We start from the raw sequence: 18,051 nt of genomic DNA, 5'->3' as shown, positions 1-18,051 counted from the left end.
TGTGACAATGCCTTCAGTAATCACAGATACTTGATTTTGGTCACAATTCCAAAGAAGATTTTATTCACATCTGGTTGGGGTGCCTGAAAGTTATGGTACCATTTAACCCAACATGAGTTTAAGAGCATAACATACTATGCTAATAGAGAACTAGGAAGCTGCATTATATTTATCAACCATGGCTAAACTGGCATACAGGGAAGACAATTCTTAACCTTCAGAATGGTGGTTTAAGATTTGGAAAACCATGAAATTATTTTGCCAAATTATCTGTCTTTTAAGAAATTTGTGTACAGCAGGGGTGAGGAACCTGTGTCCCACATAGACGTTTTTACATTCCAGCTCCCACGGTCAGCATGGCTGAATGGGGTGGGATGAGAGCAGTAACATCTGAACATGCTCCCCATCTCTGCCTTACTCACTTAATCAAGCTTGAAAACAGATAATCCTGTATATTAGAAAAGAACATATTAGCACATTATTCTCTTTAGTTACATTTGTTCTACATCTAAAACCCACTGGTAGATTTCATGAGTTAATACCACTCCTGTTCTTTGTTTTAGTATTTATTAAGCTGCTACTTTGGACTATGTTGAAAAGCTCCTATTCATTCTCTTAGTCTGCTGTTAGTTAGTTTTTTGTTCATTTGTTTGTTTGTCTTTTGGAGAGAGAGACACTTTCCTGGTCCCATTTCTGCCCTTTTCCCCTCTAGTGTCTGAGGCAGATTGCTATGTAGAACTGCGTATGCCGACTGCATCACCACTCACTTACCGAACACGAGTTATTGACAACTCCAGTGATCCAGAATGGAATGAAACTTTCCACTATAGAATTCACAACGCTGTCAAGGTAAAAAAGATCAATACTTCTTGATTCAGAACAATCCTGGGAGCAGGATTTGATCATGTTATTTTTCTCTCAGGGGGAATTATATGGAAAAAACATGGCTTCCCCCAATGTCATCATCAGATCTTGCTGCTCACAGTGGTGGTGCAGTGGATCAGCCCTGAACTTTTTCTTTTTATCTCAGAACAGCTCAGCTTTTACCTGAAATACGATATTTAATGCACACTTTCTTTCCCTACTGTTTCAGTTCTGGACTTCTTTTGTTTCAGAACACGCTTGAGTTGACACTCTTTGATAAAGATGTTCTCTTAAGTGATGAACTTACTTCTCTCGTGTATGATGTGACATCGATGAAGACAGGTTGCCCTCTGAAACAAACATTTAAACTAAAAGAGGTTAGTTCTTTTGTTTATTGAATTGGGGGGGAGGGAAATCAGGTTCTCAGGAATATTCTTGAACCTAACTTTGCTCCTTGATATCTAGGTAGGTTTGGTCACCAGTTACTTGTGTCCTGAGCTATTTTTTTTAGCTTGTTCCTGCTGCTAACATATCTTAGAGTCACAAAAGTTGGAAGAGACCTCAAACGCAATACAGTCCAGCCCTGTGCTGATGTAAGAAGTCTGTCTGTTAAAGAGAAAAATAACTACCAAACTTTTAGAAGACATCTGAAGGCAGCCCTGTTTAGGGAAGCTTTTAATGTTTAATAGGTCATTGTATTTTAGTGTTTTGTTGGAAGCCACCCAGAGTGGCTGGGGAAACCCAGCCAGATGGGCGGAGTATAAATAATATATTTTATTATTATTATTATTATTATTATTATTATTATTTGTAGGACAAAGAAGAGCTGGATGTAGAGTTTCTTCTGGAGGAAAGGTGAGAGCTGCTAAATTTTCCATTGTCATGGTGGCTCAGAGGCGTGGTGGGGGGACCAGGGCCTCAGGCACAATTTTGTGAGTGGACGCAAACAGGCATCCCAACAACAGGCTCCTTCATTGGAGCATGGTTCCAAGTGAGAAGGAGCTGCGCCTTGGCTGCGGCACTCATGCCTGGCCACATCTCTGGCCCTGGGTCAGACCTGACCTGGGTGAGGAGGACAGGAGAATGGGCAGATTGCTGTTGCCCACCATCCTCGGCCATGGCGCACCTTGCGCCCGTCTGCAGCAGCTCTGCCAACAGGTCACATCTGACCCAGCGGCAAAGAGCAAGAGAGTGGGTGACAATGAAGCTGCCCACCTTCCTTGGCCGCGGCACACCTCACACCCAGCTGCAGCAGCTCTGCCACCGGGTCAGGTGTGACCCAGTGGTGGAGAGTGGGGGGAGAGATAGCTTCCCCTCTCCTCCTCTGGACTGCGGCGCCTGGGAAGGCACCCTCTGTGGCCCACCCTGTTAGAATTCCTGCTCCATGATTGCAGTCATGGGATTTTTGTCTTTCACATGACGGTATATGGTTTGACTCCACAGAGTGGGAAGTGACGGAGACAGGACGTTTGTCTTACTGTGTTCCGTGAAGTGGGACTATTGTCTTCTGTTCTTTTTCTCTTTCCTGCCTGATGCTAGAGAGAGAGGGAGCCATATTGCAGTGCTCCGTGTGTGTTTATATGTAAATAAAGTAGATTAGCCAAAATGCTGAGTTGCTGAGCTCTGTTACGCCTGATGTGCAAACTCTGCAGATTCCTCTGCAGTCGTTGGCATCGGTCGCTGTGATGTTCGGGCAGAAGAAAGCTTTTGAAGCTCCCAAACGAACGACCATTAGGGAGAGAACATGCCAGTTGGGCATGTGTCTCTGCCAGGGTCCTACTCAAGTGTAGGCTGAACTCCTCACACCCCTTGAGGGCACAGCCCGCACATCTGCCCCTGGCAGCATGGCCATACTCTCTGCCGCTGTAGTGGCTGCAGTTCTAAACATTCAAGCAATGAAGGAAGTCATTGTATTCCGTGTGGCTTACTTTTAATCTGATCCTAGGAGGTTTCTGAGCTCTTAGGGGTGGCTTTTTTGGCATGTACAGGGCACTTCAGTGAGGAAGGGGGAAAGCCCCATTGCCCAAGTGGAATCCTGCTTGCTTCTCTTTGGTTCTAAGCCTTTGTCTTGTATCACTGGCATTGCAGCCATATGCAGTTTTATTGGTATCTTAGGCCTTGCCTTTATTGAGTTATTCTAGGGGTGACTGAAATGATTTAGGTGTATATAGGCATGATTCCCCCCCCCTTCATTTCCTTTCTGGATCATTGCACATTCATACGCACAATGGCCTTTCCCCTTGCCTTTGACATCTGAGATGTATAGTTTCAGGGCCCACCCTATTTTTGTGATTACATTTTTTGTAATGGTAAGTTTTAAAAACTGTTTTTAATGTTGTATTTTAAATAGTTGTCACCCACCCTAGGAAGTAAGGGTAAAGGCTGTGTAAAATACTACTACTACTACTGATGATGATGATGGTGATAATAATATACAAAGTTAATGCATTCTTTCTTTTTGTCTTCTGTGTTAATTCTCATTATTGTAGCTGACTAAGCAGATTTCTATGAAATATAAACAATGCATAATTCCTGTCCCAACAGGCTTCTTTTTTAAAAGTAGGAAGTAGAAAGCGAAGGGTAGATGTAGTGATAAGTACTGTATGTCACAGGCTCCTTTCACAGATAGTAAATTCAATATTTAATATTTGAGTCATGGGAATTGTGCCTCGTGAGAAACTATTCCTAAAACACTGCTGCGTTTTAAATACGTTTTAGGACCCACCCTATTCTCTTGACTGCAATTTGTTTTAAGCCGATTTGGCTATTCTCTTTTTAAATGGCTGCAACCTAGAATGGAACCTTATGGTGAAGTTGGGAAGAAATCAATATAAAATAATGTTGATCCCTGCCTTAAAGCACCTGGGGGTCTTTTTATTTTCCCTCTTTTTTAATGGCACGTGTAAACATATTTTTATGTTTGTTTATGGCAGTATTTTGCTTTTACAGCACGGATGCTCCTGGTGAAGTTATCACAAATGGTGTCCTTGTGGTGAGTGTTCGAAGAGCCAGATGTTTGGGAATTGTGTTTTGTGGTGTGCACACTTAGCAGGAGAGCCCTTTCAAAATCAAAGCATTTTCCCTCTCTTTGAAATACTTAGAGCAATTAGTTTTGCCGTTGTGTGTGCGGGTAGAGGATATTCAAGATGAAAGGTGAGGAAGAGACAGGAGCACAGCAGTGACAGACAACACTTCCTTTTCACTGGTGTGATCATCTCTATCTGTTCCCCTTTGGTTGTCTGCTGGGAAAGCTTTGGAAACTGCAATGCGGGGGTGGGGGTGGGGAGTGGAACCAAAACATTTTCCTGGAATTCAGTCTAAACCCTTCACTGTATGAGAAGTCATGCAAGGCACCATATTTCAAAACCAGTATTTTAAAATTTTGTTTTGTTCTATGTAGGCGTACCCTTGCCTTTGCGTGCAAGGGGTTATTAACAAAGATGAAAAGCCACCTCTGAGAGAGCAGGGTAAGTCCAATTTTGGTTTTGTTCCTCTCCCACTCTGCCCAAATTTCAGAGTAGATAAACTAGGTATGCTTTAATTTGGATGTTTCATGAGTTAGTTGAAGAAGAAGAGGAGTTTGGATTTGATATCCCGCTTTATCACTACCCTAAGGAGTCTCAAAGCGGCTAACATTCTCCTTTCCCTTCCTCCCCCACAACAAACACTCTGTGAGGTGAGTGAGGCTGAGAGACTTCAAAGAAGTGTGACTAGCCCAAAGTCACCCAGCAGCTGCATGTGGAGGAGCGGAGACGCAAACCCAGTTCACCAGATTACGGGTCTACCGCTCTTAACCACTACACCACACTGGCTCTCAAGCAAGAAAGTCTATACAAGTTCTCGGCTACAGCTCATGGTTAGCAAGGGGAGAGAGCTTAACCACAATTCTTGGACTGGATGATATGCTAAGTTAAAAGTTGGCTTAGTGTGGTGTAGCACAAAAAGGACTGGGGAGCTGCAAAGCAGCTGCAGGTTCTTCTCGGGGGGCCAGTATGTTTGCATGGTCTTGTCTCAACATGTTGAGTAAGCTGTCTCTTTGTGTCACCACTTCCTTCTTGGCTTTCTGACTCCCAGGCCAATATGCATCCTTGGAAAGACTGTGTTATGAAATAAGGAGAGTAGAGAAACTCTAAAGTGGCTTGCTTAAAGTGTACATTTGTTAGGAAAGAACGTGGGTGATAGCGTAGATCTAGACACAGGTTAAAAACTCTATAGATAAGTCAGAAGTTAAATCATTACAACAAAAGAAGAAAAAAAAGCCTATGTAAAAATCCATATAAATTCCTTTTTGCTCTCTGTCCCCAGCTGGTGTTGGATGTTTATAACGCATCCAAAGCGTATTATTGTGACGAATGTAGCTGAGTCCTTAGTCTTTCCACCCTGTTTTTTTGCCTTTTCGGACGAAAGTGTTAATTTTCATTTTCAAAATGATACAAAAAATCGGGTACAACAATTTGAAGTCTACTTAGTCAGCTTCTTCTTCTTCTTTATTTCATTACCATTAATACCTAAGTGTGGTATATACATGGAGGAGGCAGTAGGCTTCATTGCTTCAGAATCCAGATTTTCCATTAATTTAATCCATTAATATTAGTAACAAAGAGAATTTTTAATACCTTATCCATGATGTAGGAGCTTGGCATTTTGTTATTGATACTTTGGTTGCGCTGCCATCTCTAAGAGTAGTCTCTACTTACATATTGTATAGGATTTCTCTTAGGAATGCATGTCCTAAATGTCTCACTGTCGTTTTTAGGAAGCAGACTGTTCAAGCTCTCGCTTCCAGGTGCCTATGAGAAGCAGTTGTCCATTCCTTGCAAATCGGACTCCGATCAGAATTGTGGAAACTCATTTGTCTTTCATGTAGGCCAAGGGATGTGTTCAGAACTGGATGTGGAGTTAGAGCGAACCATTACCATCCTTCAGGTGAGAAATCACCACACATCCCATTAGAGAATGCTTACAAACTTGTTTTCCTTATGAAATGTATTTATTTATTCTCAGGATGGAGTGAGCCCAGACTTTGAAGAGCATAGTACAATTCTTGGATCAGGGATTGTTCCACTGCAGTCACTTCCTCTGGAAAAGGAAGTTGATATGGCTGTTTCACTAGGAAAGGTAACAGTATGATTTATTTATTTTTTAACTTCATTTTAGCAATTTTGGGTTGGGTTGTTGCGGAAACTCCTCTTGCAAGGTCTTTCAGGTGTAGATTGGGGTGGCTAATCTGTAGGCAGCTAAGCACATCTGGCCCCCATGACCCACCCTCCCCCCTGGAAATTTGTCATTTAAGGGAAGGTTTATTATTATCATTAGCCTTTTGGTATTTGGTTTAGTATCTCACAAGTTATGCAGGCCTGATTTAAAGTATAAATGTATTGTGTTTTCTTTCAAGTCCCCTGCCACCAAAAAGTACCACATGTTTGTCCCTAAACACACACAGATATTCACTAGGTCAATCTGTTGGCTTGGTTTTAAGGTTTTATTCAGTTAGGCACATGAGATGGTGCTGGGATTGCCTGAAAAGGTATGTTCTGTGTTTATTTGCTCTGTGGGTAAGGTCCTGCAAAACTGACTCAAAGTAAGGTCTTTGGGGTAGAGGTAGCGTGGGGTTAAGGGACCAAAAGGAAGATAACATTTCACTAACTGGTTAACAAGAAGAGCATGGGTTAATTAATTGGGAAATTCCCCCCGCAACCTCTTTCAGTGTGTGCTGTCTTTCATCTTAGGATTTAAGTGTGGATCTACACGTGAAGGCTGAAAAAATGTGAGTCTTGCACCCAGGAGCTGTTTTAGGGGCATAATTTTAATTTGCTTTTCTGGATTCGTGATTGCCAGCCAAAGAAAACACAGGTGCATATGGGTGAGGATGCTGTCCAACGAGTTAGTGTGCTCTTTGAGCCTTTTCCTGCAAAGGCCTCCCAGTGCAGAAGAGGCGTTACTTAGTTTCAAAAGCTGTTTGCCTTTTTGGGTGCTAGAGCTGCAGGGAAAAATACACATGCATTTCCAATGCACTGTATGTTGGATTCTCAACCACTTTTGACTTCCTTCTTTTTCAGCCATGACTTACCGTATTTTTCGTTCTATAGGACGCACCGGCCCATAGGACGCACCTCGTTTTTTTGGGGGGGGAAATGAATAAAAAAAATTATTCCCCCCCCGCCGCGGCTGCCGCCCCAAGCCTCGCGTGCTTCGGGCTGCAGGCTACCGCCCCAAGCCTTGCGCGCTCGGCGGGACCTCCTGCCGGGCGCGCAAGGCTTGCAGACACTCGCCCGAAGCACGGGGAGCCCTCCGGAGGGCTCCCCGTGCTTCGGGCGACAAGCTGCCGCCCGAAGCCTCGCGCGCTCGGCGGGACCTCCTGCCGGGCGCGCAAGGCTTGCAGACACTCGCCCGAAGCACGGGGAGCCCTCCGGAGGGCTCCCCGTGCTTCGGGCGACAAGCTGCAGCCCCAAGCCTCGCGCGCTCGGCGGGACCTCCTGCCGGGCGCGCAAGGCTTGCAGACACTCGCCCGAAGCACGGGGAGCCCTCCGGAGGGCTCCCCGTGCTTTGGGCGACAAGCTGCCGCCCGAAGCCTCACGCGCTCGGCGGGACCTCCTGCCGGGCGCGCAAGGCTTGCAGACACTCGCCCGAAGCACGGGGAGCCCTCCGGAGGGCTCCCCGTGCTTCGGGCGACAAGCTGCCGCCCGAAGCCTCGCACGCTCGGCGGGACCTCCTGCCGGGCGCGCAAGGCTTGCAGACACTTGCCCGAAGCACGGGGAGCCCTCCGGAGGGCTCCCCGTGCTTCGGGCGACAGGCTGCAGCCCCAAGCCTCGCGCGCTCGGCGGGACCTCCTGCCGGGCGCGCAAGGCTTGCAGACACTCGCCCGAAGCACGGGGAGCCCTCCGGAGGGCTCCCCGTGCTTCGGGCGACAGTCTGCAGCCCCAAGCCTCGCGCGCTCGGCGGGACCTCCTGCCGGGCGCGCAAGGCTTGCAGACACTTGCCCGAAGCACGGGGAGCCCTCCGGAGGGCTCCCCGTGCTTCGGGCGACAGGCTGCAGCCCCAAGCCTCGCGCGCTCGGCGGGACCTCCTGCCGGGCGCGCAAGGCTTGCAGACACTCGCCCGAAGCACGGGGAGCCCTCCGGAGGGCTCCCCGTGCTTCGGGCGACAAGCTGCCGCCCGAAGCCTCGCGCGCTCGGCGGGACCTCCTGCCGGGCGCACAAGGCTTGCAGACACTCGCCCGAAGCACGGGGAGCCCTCCAGAGGGCTCCCCGTGCTTCGGGCGACAAGCTGCAGCCCCAAGCCTCGCGCGCTCGGCGGGACCTCCTGCCGGGTGCGCAAGGCTTGCAGACACTCGCCCGAAGCACGGGGAGCCCTCCGGAGGGCTCCCCGTGCTTCGGGCGACAGGCTGCTGCCCCAAGCCTCGCGCGCTCGGCGGGACCTCCTGCCGGGCGCGCAAGGCTTGCAGACACTCGCCGGGGCTGCAGGCTGCTGCCTGCAAGCCTTGTGAGCCCGCGGGAACTCCCACCGGGCTTGCAAGGCTTGCGGATAGCTTCCTGAAGCCTGGAGAGCGAGAGGGGTCGGTGCGCACCGATGCCTCTCGCTCTCCAGGCTTCAGCGAAAGCCTGCATTCGCTCCATAGGACGCACACACATTTCCCCTTCATTTTTGGAGGGGAAAAAGTGCGTCCTATGGAGCGAAAAATACGGTAGCTTAGTTGTTTTTTTTTTAAGTCTCCCGTCTCTTGTCTTGAAATTACCCAAGCCTGATTTGATTTTTGAGATTAACTTTTTCAGAATACTGAAACACTTCATACATCTTTCCATTATTTTTTAAGGGAGGGGAAAACTGTATGTGTGTGGGGGGGGGGAGAAAGTATATGTATTTAAGAGGAGGTGAGAAGAATATTGGATCTTGTCCCACACCTGACACGCATCTCTCACCCCACATCACATGTTGGCCAAAAAGGTTGCCAGGCCCTTTATACTGTATATAACCACCATATTTTCTCCTTTAACACTATTTTCTATACTAGGACAAAGGATCTTGATGTACGTCTGGGTTTTGATCTTTGTAAAGAAGAGAAACAGTTTCTGGACCAGAGGAAGGAAATAGTATCTCAGGCACTAAAGAAGACGCTGCAGTTGAGAGAGGACCTTGATAAAGAAGAGGTATGTGACTTGTCAATATGATATGCAGAGCCATTCGTAATTGGCTACAGCTCATAATAAAATAGGGCATCTTGTTGTTCAAGAGTTTATTCATTTAATTTCTTTTATTGCATTTATGTCCCACCTTTCCCCCTCCAAGGACCTCAAGTTGGTATACATGGATCTCTCTCTCTCTCCTCATTTTAATCCTCACAACAGCCCTGTGAGGTAGGTTAGGCTGAGAGGCAGTGAGTGGTCCGGGGTCACCCAGTGAGCTTCATGGCTGGGCAGGGATTCAAACCCTAGTCTCTCAGGTCCTAGTCCATTACTCAAACCACTACACCACACTGGTTATTATATATCCCATATTACATATCTCATTTAATTAGGTGCCTTGGTTTTTCTAAATATATATATATTATATATATCTTTATTAATCAATCTTTATTACGGTCCAGAGACCCAACAGGTCTTCAAGATGGCATCGTTAGTGGTAGCATTAACTTGAGCTCTGCATCAGTTGTGCGGTTTTTATTCGTTTTATCAGTCTTTTATTAGCTTTTATCAGCCTCAGTATTTTAACTCTATCATTTGGCAGCTTTTCCTCAACAAAATTCACAAAGTTTGAGGTAAAAGCTTGAGTTAAAAGTCTTAGAGAAAGTCTTGGAAAGTCTCGGAGAAAGCCTTAATTAGCTCCAGCTCAACTCAACCTACCAACTAAAAATATTTTAAAATGATTCTGTCAGACAAATAGTGGAATAATAGGAATACTCTGTAACATATACAATGCACAATTTTGTTCACCTGCTTTCTCCCCCACCCCCTTTTAAGGTACCTGTTATAGCAGTCCTAGGATCTGGTGGAGGCATCAGAGCACTGACATCATTTTATGGCAGCCTGTTTGGGCTTCAGCAACTAAATCTTCTTGACTCTGTCACATATCTCTCTGGGATCTCAGGCTCTACATGGTATGTGAGCATGAAAATTCTTATTTCTTATCTTGAACCAGAGGAGGGAATAACATTTCTTCTTGCGCTTTTTGGAGTATTGATTAAAATAGTGTTTCATTCTAGCATCTGATGAAGTAAATAATTGCCTACAAAACCTTTCAATAAGCTTAAAAGTGAAACTGCACACTTTTCAATAAGTTTTTTTAAAAAATAGGACAGTCAGTTGATTTCCCAGCAGCCACCCCTCTCCCCCCGCACACACTCTGTCACACTCACATTCATACAAATACACATACAAATAGAATGGATGCATCTGTAGCCCTTAAATAAAACCATGTATTTCTGTACAAAATATGCTTCTTCAGCTTTGGGTTTGTTTCTTAGAGTGCTTAAAAATCATATCATGAACTTTGTCTTGTCCTGTTCATATGTCTCCTACAGCTTATCATTCCCTTTCTAAGCTAGAAAGTCTCCCTTACAGCTTCTTTGTGCTGTAGCCACAACGGAAGAGAACACTTTCTTCTCAAGTTTATTTAGAGCTCATCTACATTTGGCCCACTGCTTCCCCCCAGGAAAACCAGCGTGGGAAAGGCAAAACTAGTTGGACCTGTGCTTAGAAAGCATGGACAAACAGAAAACTGCTCAGACCCTTGCTTTCTAGGCACGGGAGAGCCCTTAGTCTTTTTAAGCAGACAGTGACTTCTAAAATACTCTTACTTTAGAAAAAGTAGCGGATAGTATATAAAAATTAGATCTGATGCAGAAATTTAATATTTTATCTTTGCAGGTGCATGTCAATGCTGTATAAAGATTCTGAGTGGTCCAGTAAAGATCCTGGAGACTTTATCAGCACTGCCCGGGATAAAATGTCAAGCAGTAAAGTAGGAGCTTTTTCTTCAGAGCAGCTGAAGTATTACTTTCAAGAACTGGTTGCAATGGAGAATGCTGGACGGAAAGTGTCTTTCACAGACCTGTGGGGACTTATTGTAGAGTTTTTCCTACAGCAGAAGGTGTGTTTTTGTTTTATTATGCACTTTGTGTTTTTATTTTGTATTTTTATGTTGTGAGCTGCCCTGTGATCTTCGGATATAGGGTTGTATACAAATTTAATAAATCATCACCACCTACAGTCGTACTTTGGAAGTTGAATGGAATCCGTTCCGGAAGTCCGTTCGACTTCCAAAATGTTCGGAAACCAAAGTGCGGCTTCTGATTGGCTGCAGGAAGCTCCTGCAGCCAATCGGAAGCCGTGGAAGCCCTGTTGGACCTTCGGCTTCCAAAAATAGTTTACAAACCGGAACAGTCAATTCCAGGTTTGCGGCGTTTGGGAGCCAAAATGTTTGACTTGCAAGGCGTTCAGGATCCAAGGTACGACTGTATATGTAATATATATGCATTGCAAGTAAATTCTAAATCTGAAACCCTTATTGCCTCTCCTCTATTCAGGAAGACCAGTCAAAGCTGTCTGACCAGCAAGAAGCTGTGAAACGGGGGCAGAATCCCTACCCAATCTATGCATCCGTTAATGTGAGGCCCAACGTTAGTGGTGGTGACTTTGCAGGTATAGTAAGGCAGGTGTATTTCTTTCTCATAAAATCTGTAAGTAGTTTTTTCCCCCTCTAGCATGGGCCATTTACTTGCCATTGCACAGTTGATTATTTCCCTGCCCATTAAGGAGGGTGAAGTGAAAGGATGGGGGTGGTGGCTGGTGATGGAAGAGAAATAGTAAGGATAGAAAAGTGGATGATTAATTGCGATGGGTCAGGAAATACTTTGCGTAAGCCTTAACTCCTCTCATAGTATTTTGCTCTCCCTTTTTTCATATGTCATGATTTGACAGCACAGTTTCATTATTATAGTGAACATGTGAACGCTAAACACGTGAGCAGCATATAAACTAGCCTTATTACTTTGACTGGGGGGAATACAGCAGCCTTGTTTGCTTACCTGTTTCTGATGTGGTGCTGGTATTTTCCCTGTTAGAATGGTGTGAGTTCACGCCCTATGAGGTTGGATTTCGCAAGTATGGTGCTTTTGTCCGAACAGAAGATTTTGACAGCGAGTTCTTCATGGGGCGACTGATTAAGAAACATTCTGAGCCCAGGATCTGCTACCTGCAGGGTATGAACTTTGTGCTGGTTGTAAGGCAGAGACAATAACTTCATGAAGCATAGTGTCATTACCTTCTGATTCCTCAGTTATGGCCTACAGGGGTTTTGTTGGGTGGGTTTTGTCATGGTCTGTTATTTCAAGTTGAGAAGGAATGTCTTTGCGGGTCACATTAGTAGAGATGTGGGTGAGCAGGGCTGCCATCTCCTGAGGGTTGATCCCATTTCAGGCCTCTCAATATTTTTGGAGTAGGAGCCGCTCCCCCCCCCCGTGATGTCCCAAAAGCGTGGAGGCAAAACGCAGAGCCAAGTGTGGCATGGCTAGTTCCTCCTCCTTCTCCTTCTGGAAGGAGAGTCGAGCTAGCCTCCCACCAGTGGCAGTTCCAGGAGGAGTCGCCAGCCAATGGGGTCACCGTGTTCAGCTCCACCCCCGGCTCCCCCTGACATCCTGATGTTGCACCCCCCTACGCTTACAATCTGGCACATCTGTGGATGAGGATTTGCCTTCTACTGTGGTTTGACTTTCCTGACAACACTCTGCTTTACATTTACAGTACAAGCTACACTAAATGTTGTAGCTAGATCTGTTGGTGGGTTGGTAGGCCTGCTATGTTGTATCTTAGGATGGATGGTCCTCTGGCCCCTTCCCACTATCTAATCTCAAACTTTTCATGAGTCGCAGCCTTTAAAAGTACTTGCCACCATATCCTTTGGCTTATATGCCAAAATGCCTTCTGAGCAATGTACAACCAAGAAATCATAATTAAAATATGCAATAACAGTTGCACCTGTGGCAACTTTGCAAAAGTTAGCAATAATGTCCCAGCATATAGCTTTAAGCTGAAAACAGTTGCAGCCTTTGTGTTGCTAATGTCCTGTGCACTCTTTTGAAATAATCTTATTTGAAACACCACTAGAGGAAGCACACACAAAGAACTCAGACCTACCTCTTCATGTGGAGAATCTGAGGTTTAATATTAGCTAACACAAGATAAGGTTGCAGCCTGTACCTTGATCATGTGTATATTTTTGTTTGCCAAAGTGGGGAGAGCCTTTAAATTTGATTTGAAATAATTTCCTAATTACTCTACAGGAATGTGGGGCAGTGCCTTTGCTGCGAGTCTGGATGATGTATTTTTGAAGGTGGTTGGTTCAGGACTGAGCTTTCTAGAATCTCTTGGTGATGTTGTCAAAGTTATTGGTAAGGAACGAAGTTGCTCTGCATTATTTTGCACAATAATATCTTTGCGTGAGAATTTGGTTTGGCAGGCTATGGTACCTTCTTGTTAACATAATGTTGAAACTTTCAAACAATAGCCAGTCAATAGAACAGGCATAAATTTAAAGGGTAGTTGAACTTTTTGTTCTATGAATACCGTCAAAATTGTTCTCATCTGCTAATGGGATGATTTATTCCAACTTTGTTCTTGAGAAAAGTGGAGGAGCTACTTAATTGATTGCAAAATTACTTACAAGGCAGGGAAACATTTGAAAAAACTGCAATTGAAACAAAGCTGTTGAGAAGAATGTGTGACCCTGCCAGGGCCAACCAGGAGTTCCTTGGCAGCATTAGGAATCAGGCCCATATCTTAAGATTGTTTTCCTGATATGCTATTTTTAGTCATCTCTCTTCATTCTAACACATGTTACATTTCTGTAATAGAGTTTTCGACTTGAATTCAGAGCATCTTAAGTTCAGCAATGAGTGTTGTTTGACTTTGGGCCAATCATCATAACTCAACTTAACATACAGTTGTTTGTTTGAGGATAAAATGTTTGGGGCCGGGGAGAGAGGGGAAGGTAAATCTATGTATATCGTTCTTGGGAAAAATATGGGATTGTTGCTGGTTAATGACCAGCTTGATCCCGTCCAACTCAGCTGTAGCTCCCATGTACTGCTGAAGGGATCCCAAGACAGTATTACAGAAGCTTATTTCTGTCTACTCCTTGTGCACATCTGAGACACTCAATGCACCAAGCCGTTACAGTGATAGGAGGTCTGTGGATGCCTCCCATATTCACAGCCAACCTTACCCTCTCCAATTGATCCCGGAATGTAAGTTTGAGCCGATAAGAGGGGCAAATTTGGATAGGAGTGTGGGCGGTGTGCATTGTCTTCCTGTGGCTCCTAACAGCTTGGCACATTGTTTGCCTACGCAATGTGCTGCACTCCAGATGTCATTGAACTGCAACTTCCATCAGCCCCAGCCAGCGTGGCCATTGGTCAGGAATGATGGGAACTGCAGTCCAACATCATCTGGGAGACACCACATTGGCTGCCTCTGCCTAGAAAGATACCTCTACAGATGAATGCTGTACTTAAAGTCAACAGGTTTGAACTCATAACAGTAAGATCCACATGGTCACAGTGTCTGTGATTTTTCTTATCAGTTACTATTGGCAATACTGTAGGAATGTTTACTGGTCAATGGTGAGAATGGTATATAAAGAGCTATCAGTTGCAGATCACATGGTATCATAGTATTTACATATATGAAAGTCAGAAATGGCTGTCTTATATGGGTGGTGAAACCATGAGAGGTACACATAAACTCCAAATCTGAACTTTACTCTTAAATTATTTTACATGTGGTGGAGCAAACTTAACTCTTTTAGTCTTGATACCAGTTTTACCTGGTCTTCTTAATAACTGTTAACGCTGCTTATCATTTAAAATAATTTTATTTATTGTGTTTTTATTTATTGAGGCAGCACAAAGGTGGCATATAAATGAATATTTCAACAGCAGATATACGGCAAAGTGAAATACACAAATCTTGTGCGCATTGTTTCAAGGGCTCACAAAGTGTAAAGAGTGTTCATGCTAATTGAAGTATCTGTTTTCTCAAAACCTAAAGATTGGAGATATATATATATTAAAAACACTGCGTGATTCATGATTGTAGATGACTGTCGACGATCCCATCTCCGGGATCCTATGAGGCTGAAGACTCGTCTGGTTATACCTGGCGGACCTTTGATACAAATTTTCCAGGACTTCTTCAAGTCTCGTGTTACAGCTGGGGAAACTTTCAATTTCATGCAAGGATTGTACCTGCACAAAGATTACATCAGAGTCAATAAATTTGTGCTCGGGAAAGGTAAAATTTCTTTTTGGAATAAAAACCGACCTTCCCTAAAGTTTATAGATTAGCAAATGAAACCTGCATAGTGGGAAAATCCTCTGTTAACAGTGTCAGATCTCCACTAAAATCCAGTCAGGTGCCAAATACAGACATGGCTTTTCCTCTCTTAGTATAAAACATTCAATTATAAATTGAATTTCCATTGAAGGTATTGGCGGTTCTGTTTCACCATTGGTAAAAAAAATTTTTTTTAGCATACTGTGTTGCTTTTTTTTAGGTACTCATTTAGACGCTTTCCCTAATAAGTTGACTCCAATGGAAGAAAGTCTGTACCTTGTGGATGGTGGCTTTTCTATCAATTCTCCCTTCCCCTTGGTACTGCAACCAGAGAGAGATGTTGATGTCATCCTATCATTCAATTATTCTTGGGAAGCGCCGTTTGAGGTAAGACAAATCATTGTATTTTTTTTTTTATTTTTTTTTTGTAAACAATTTATTGGGTTTTACAATAGAAATGAACATAATAAACAATGTAACATTTATCTTAACATAATTTCACATTTTCTTTGGACTTCCTCGCATCTCCCGCTCCCACTTTCATCGTTATAACATTTTGTCAGCAATTTATTATCTTATTTACATTCTTATATCCCTTCTATGTTTCATAATCTTCTAGTTCTCAAAAGGAGTTATATTTTCACAATCTTACTTATTTTCTTAAAATCCTCTAAATTTAGTGGTGCTCAGTTATTTTGATCTAGCATCCTGTTTAGCATTCACTCAAATTACAATATTTTTGTAAATAATTCTTAAATTTCTTACAATCCTCCTCAATCCTCTCTTCTCCCAGGTCACGAATTCTGCCGGTCATCTCAGCCAGTTCCATGTAGTCTATCAGTTGCATCTGCCATTCTTCCAGTGTGGGTAGATCTTGAGTTTTCCAATGTTTTGCGAGAAGTATCCTTGCTGCTGTTGTTGCATACATAAAAAATGTCTGGTCCTTCTTTACCACCCCTTGGCCGACAATACCCAAAAGAAAGGCCTCTGGTTTCTTAGTGAAGGTATATTTAAATACCTTTTTCAATTCATTATAAATCATTTCCCAGAACGCCTTCACTTTAGGGCAAGTCCACCAGAGGTGGAAGAACGTTCCCTCACACTCTTTACATTTCCAACACTTATTGTCAGTCAGGTGGTAAATTTTTGCAAGTTTGACTGGGGTCATATACCATCTATAAATCATTTTCATTACGTTTTCTTTCAAAGCATTACATGCAGTAAATTTCAATCCAATACTCCACAACCTTTCCCAGTCCTCAAACATGATATTATACCCAATGTCCTGTGCCCACCTTATCATAGCCGATTTAACCGTTTCATCTTGTGTATTCCATTTTAACAGCAAGTTATACATCCTTGAAAGTACCTTAGTCTTTGGTTCTAACAATTCTGTTTCTAGTTTCGATTTCTCCACCTGGAACCCTAGTTTCTTGTCATTTTTAAAAACTTCTTTAATCTGAGCGTAATGTAACCAGTCTCGCACTTTGTCTTTCATTTTTTCCAAACTCTGCAATTTCCAGTTATCTCCATCCTTTTCTAGTATTTCCCAATATTTTGGCCATTTAGCCTCCATATTGGGTCTTTTTCGGGCCTTAGCTTCCAAAGGTGAAAGCCACCTTGGTGTTTTATTTTCCAGCAAGTCTTTATATTTTGTCCAGACATTAAACAGTGATTTTCTGACAATATGGTTCTTAAAGGCCTTATTTGCTTTAACCTTGTCATACCATAAATATGCATGCCATCCAAAAGCATTGTTAAACCCTTCCAAATCTAACACATCAGTGTCTTCAAGAAGTAGCCAGTCTTTTAGCCAGCAGAACGCTGCGGCTTCATAATACAACTTTAAGTCTGGCAGGGCAAAGCTCCCTCTTTGTTTTGCATCAGTTAATATCTTAAACTTAATTCTGGGCTTTTTGCCCTGCCAGACAAACTTAGAAATATCTCTCTGCCACTTCTGAAAGCACTTCGTTTTGTCCAAAACCTGAAGTGTTTGAAATAAAAACAACATCCTTGGCAATACATTCATCTTGATAGCAGCAATTCGGCCTAACAAAGAAAGTTTCAATTTTGACCAACTATCTAAGTCCCTCTTAATTTCTGTCCAGCATTTTTCATAGTTGTCCTTAAATAGACTTAGATTTTTTGCTGTTATGTTTACCCCTAGGTATTTTACTTTTTTAACCACATTAAGTTCCGTCTCATTCTGAAACCGTTCTGACTCTGTATCAGTCAAATTTTTTCCCAAAACCTTAGTTTTCTGTTTATTTAATTTAAATCCAGCCACCCGACCAAAGTCATTAATCAGTTGTAATACTCTTTTCGTACCAGGCTCTGGCTTCTGCAAGGTCAAAACCAGGTCATCTGCAAAAGCTTTTAATTTGTATTGTTTCTGTCCGACCTGAATTCCTTCCACCAACCGATCCCCTCTAATCATATTCAATAGCACTTCCAGAACCGAAATAAATAACAAAGGGGAGATAGGGCAACCTTGTCGAGTTCCTTTTTCAATTTTAAACTATTCTGTAACCACATTATTAACTATCAGTTTAGCTTTCTGCTCTGAATATATCGCCTCAATCCCATTCTCAAAACCCCGTCCCACTCCCATCTCTTTTAAATTTCCCATCATAAATTTCCAGGAGATGTTGTCAAAGGCCTTCTCCGCATCTATAAAGATTAAAACTGCTTTTGTGTTTATATCTGTTTGCAACAGTTCCAAGATATCAATAATGTTCCTTGTATTAGCAAACAAATGTCTACCTGGGAGAAAGCCTGCCTGGTCCTTATGGATTACTTCATTTAAAACTTTTTTAAATCTACTTGCCAAAATGTCTGCAAATATTTTGTAATCCACATT

General features: G+C 43.4%; 1 protein-coding gene across 3 annotated transcripts in view; it reads left to right on the top strand.

Annotated features, from left to right (window-relative positions):
- The window catches only part of PLA2G4F (phospholipase A2 group IVF), a 28,041-nt gene that overhangs the window by 3,997 nt on the left and 5,993 nt on the right, over nt 1-18,051 (top strand). For 2 of the 3 annotated variants that reach the window (XM_080996600.1, XM_080996598.1), the window contains exons 3-18: nt 713-849; nt 1,116-1,241; nt 1,679-1,719; nt 3,814-3,856; nt 4,265-4,331; nt 5,621-5,790; nt 5,869-5,982; nt 6,594-6,631; nt 8,876-9,011; nt 9,822-9,958; nt 10,728-10,950; nt 11,387-11,501; nt 11,924-12,061; nt 13,142-13,249; nt 14,955-15,149; nt 15,412-15,578. In XM_080996600.1, coding sequence (XP_080852726.1) covers nt 745-849; nt 1,116-1,241; nt 1,679-1,719; nt 3,814-3,856; nt 4,265-4,331; nt 5,621-5,790; nt 5,869-5,982; nt 6,594-6,631; nt 8,876-9,011; nt 9,822-9,958; nt 10,728-10,950; nt 11,387-11,501; nt 11,924-12,061; nt 13,142-13,249; nt 14,955-15,149; nt 15,412-15,578 — 1,923 coding nt within the window. In that variant the 5' untranslated portion in view covers nt 713-744. The remainder of the gene's footprint in view (nt 1-712; nt 850-1,115; nt 1,242-1,678; nt 1,720-3,813; nt 3,857-4,264; nt 4,332-5,620; nt 5,791-5,868; nt 5,983-6,593; nt 6,632-8,875; nt 9,012-9,821; nt 9,959-10,727; nt 10,951-11,386; nt 11,502-11,923; nt 12,062-13,141; nt 13,250-14,954; nt 15,150-15,411; nt 15,579-18,051) is intronic. The other variant, XM_080996599.1, reaches the window with a different exon arrangement.

Source organism: Podarcis pityusensis, assembly GCF_964106645.2.
Source record: "Podarcis pityusensis genome assembly, chromosome: 1".
Classification (NCBI taxonomy): Eukaryota; Metazoa; Chordata; class Lepidosauria; order Squamata; family Lacertidae; genus Podarcis; species Podarcis pityusensis.
This window is presented reverse-complemented; position numbering and strand designations above follow the sequence as displayed.